The following is a 2,967-nucleotide window of genomic DNA, read 5'->3' on the forward strand; positions in this document are numbered from 1 at the left end:
GTTTTAGACTTCTAATATATTGATTTTTGATGAAAATACTTTAAAAAAACATGATTAAAATTGTCTGATGGGGTTCCTAATGCATCCGGAAGCGGGACTTTAAAATCACACCGCAATTACGGTCCGATGCGGTTGCAGAGGCAACTGCATCCGCAATATTGCGGGTGCAATTGCGATTGCGGACCGCAATTTAAAACCATGCTATATATAGTAAGGAAAAAACAAGAGACCTTACCATATTATATATGTTTGCTCCACTTAAATTGTGCTTTTCTTGTAACTTGTGAGTTGTACTTTTATTGATAAAGTGATATACTAAACTTTTGTATAATTTTCTTGGGAAATGCTATTCATACACTCATAACTTACACCAATACATACACCAAACACTATTCACCGTATTTGTACGGTGAATAGTGTTTTTTAAAATAAAATAATAATATTTATTTTTAATTTTAAAATTAAGGACGACATTGTTCATGTACGGACGTGCATTAACCAACTTCATTACTATATTAACCAAATTTTTACACTGCATTAACCAAGTTTGACGACTGTTAAAAATAATTTTTAATACCTGGATATTGCATTAACCAACTTCATTACTGCATTAACCAAGTTTTTACATTGCATTAACCAAATTTGATGACTACAGTAAAGTACTATTCATAGGTGTAAGAATAGCATTACTTAAATTTGGTTAATGCAATGTAAAAACTTGGTTAATGCAGTAATGAAGTTGGTTATGCAATATCCAGATATTAAAAATAATTTTTAACAGTCATCAAACTTGGTTAATGCAGTGTAAAAATTTGGTTAATGCAGTAATGAAGTTGGTTAATACACGTCCGTACATGAGCAGTGTCATTCGTAATTTTAAAAATAAAAAATATTTTTTATATATATTATTATTTTATTTTAAAAAACACTATTCACCGTATAAATACGGTGAACAATGTTTGGTGTAAGTATTGGTGTAGGTTTTGGGTGTAAAAATAGCATTACTCATTTTTCTTATAGCAATAACTTAGAATGGTAAAAACAGTAACCAGTTAGTACAACAGTATCATCTTTTAACATTGGCACACGAAATTTCATCTGACATCAGCCACGGTAGTGTACTCTACAAAATGTTTCTAGCAAAGCAATATAGGAAGAAAGAAGATGCATGTTTACCAAAGTCTAAAATATTTCTTTTAAGCTGATCATATCTCTTACTAAACTCAACACTTAAATCAACCAATTATTTGCACGATAAAATAGTTATCTCATTGTTTTCATCACCATGAGTTTCAAGACAAAAATTTACCTTGTCTAATTTCTTTATTAATTCTTTAGAATGTACTTAATAAAATTTTTTGGATGGTTTTTTTGAATGAAAATTAATCTTCATATATTTGTTACATTCTTTTCATATGATGTCTCTAGTAACGACGTTTCATGTGTTTTTTCATGTGATTCTGATGATGGTTTTTCATATGTAATTAAGTTTGCTCTACTGATCTACTCAATTAATTGGATCAATTCTTTTAGTTTTTTAATGAATTTCTTCTTACTTGATCTATTTTGAAAATCAACAACAACTTTTGAATTTTTTATTCAATTGTTGCATCAGATTTATTGTATCAGTTCTTGAATTTTAGATCACTACTATAAATAATACATTTTTGGGTTAAATGCAATTCACCCCCCTGCCATTAGGGCGTGTTTCAGATTTGTCCCCTTGAATCTTTTTTTTTTAAGAAGACACCCTTATAAAAGTGTAAACCCAGTTTCACCACACCCTTTTACTACCAATGCTGACTGGGCTTTGATTGATTGGCTGACGTGGCAAATGAATTATGCTGACTGTGTTATCTTCTTAAAAATAAATAGATTTCTAGGGTTTTCTTTCTCCCCCAATCTGAAAATTGCTCGTACCAGTTTCAATTCCATCCCTGTGCTTACCCTGTTCTTCCTCGTCCATTCAATTCGATCATCGCGTAGTCATGGTTGGATGCAGTTCACGAATGAGCACGGTTGGGTCAGTATCATCGCATGATTTGCCCAGATGTGGGTGTGGTGTAACGATGAAGATGTGGAGAGCCAACACAGTGCAAAACCCCAACCGAAAATTCTGGAAATGTCGAAGCGCTGGGGTGAGTATGTTTATCTCATCATCTAATATTGATTTTTCTATATGCTAACTCAGGTTCCATCTCATTTTGTGTAGACTGAGAATAGCTGTGAACTATTTTTATGGGATGATGAAATTGTCGAATTCAACAAAGGAGAAACTGTCACTTCACCATTTTGCAAGAAGTGTGATATACTACAAATGAAACTGGAATCAGTGTCAAACAAATTGGAGAAAGTGAAGATGAAGGTTGAAGTTCAGAAAAGGAAAATTATGCAGCTTAGGATAACACTTGTTTTGTGTTGTATGATTGTTGGTTTTATTTACAATTTCATGTAATTTGTCTAATTTAGTTAGGGTTGAATGATGTAATTTTCGATGATGTGTAATATACTTGGAAACATGTTTTTAATTGAAGGAGTGTGCTGATTTTGTTAACAGTTTTATTTGGTTCAATTTGCTGAGGTACATGTACTGAGAAGCACTACTGCATAATTGAGAAATAACCAAAAGCACATATGTGCATAATTCAAAATCATATATAAATAACCCAAATCCATACTTGATTCATTACCAATAGCACAAATGTGCATAATTCATAATACAAAAAGCACAAATGTGCATAATTCAGTTGATACCAAAAGCACAAAATGTGCATAATTCAGAAAATCACTTAATGCTCAAATGTGCATAATTCAGTCAATACAAAAAGCACCTAAGTGCACAATTCAGAAAACCATCAAAAGCACATATGTAAACAGACATAGTGCATAATTAGTTCATTACAAAAGACACCAAACTGTGCAACAGACATAGTAAACAGACATAGTAAATTACAAGTCATTGATAGA

General features: G+C 31.7%; 1 protein-coding gene across 1 annotated transcript; it reads left to right on the plus strand.

The window, feature by feature from the left end:
• The first annotated feature begins 1,602 nt into the window (after window positions 1-1,602).
• On the plus strand, window positions 1,603-2,532 carry LOC131599675 (uncharacterized). Its single transcript, XM_058871959.1, has 2 exons — window positions 1,603-2,138; window positions 2,213-2,532. The coding sequence occupies exons 1-2, from the start codon at window positions 1,989-1,991 to the stop codon at window positions 2,453-2,455; spliced, it is 393 nt and encodes a 130-aa protein (XP_058727942.1). The 5' UTR covers window positions 1,603-1,988; the 3' UTR covers window positions 2,456-2,532.
• Window positions 2,533-2,967: the final 435 nt, after the last annotated feature.

This window comes from Vicia villosa, linkage group LG4, assembly GCF_029867415.1.
Source record: "Vicia villosa cultivar HV-30 ecotype Madison, WI linkage group LG4, Vvil1.0, whole genome shotgun sequence".
Classification (NCBI taxonomy): Eukaryota; Viridiplantae; Streptophyta; class Magnoliopsida; order Fabales; family Fabaceae; genus Vicia; species Vicia villosa.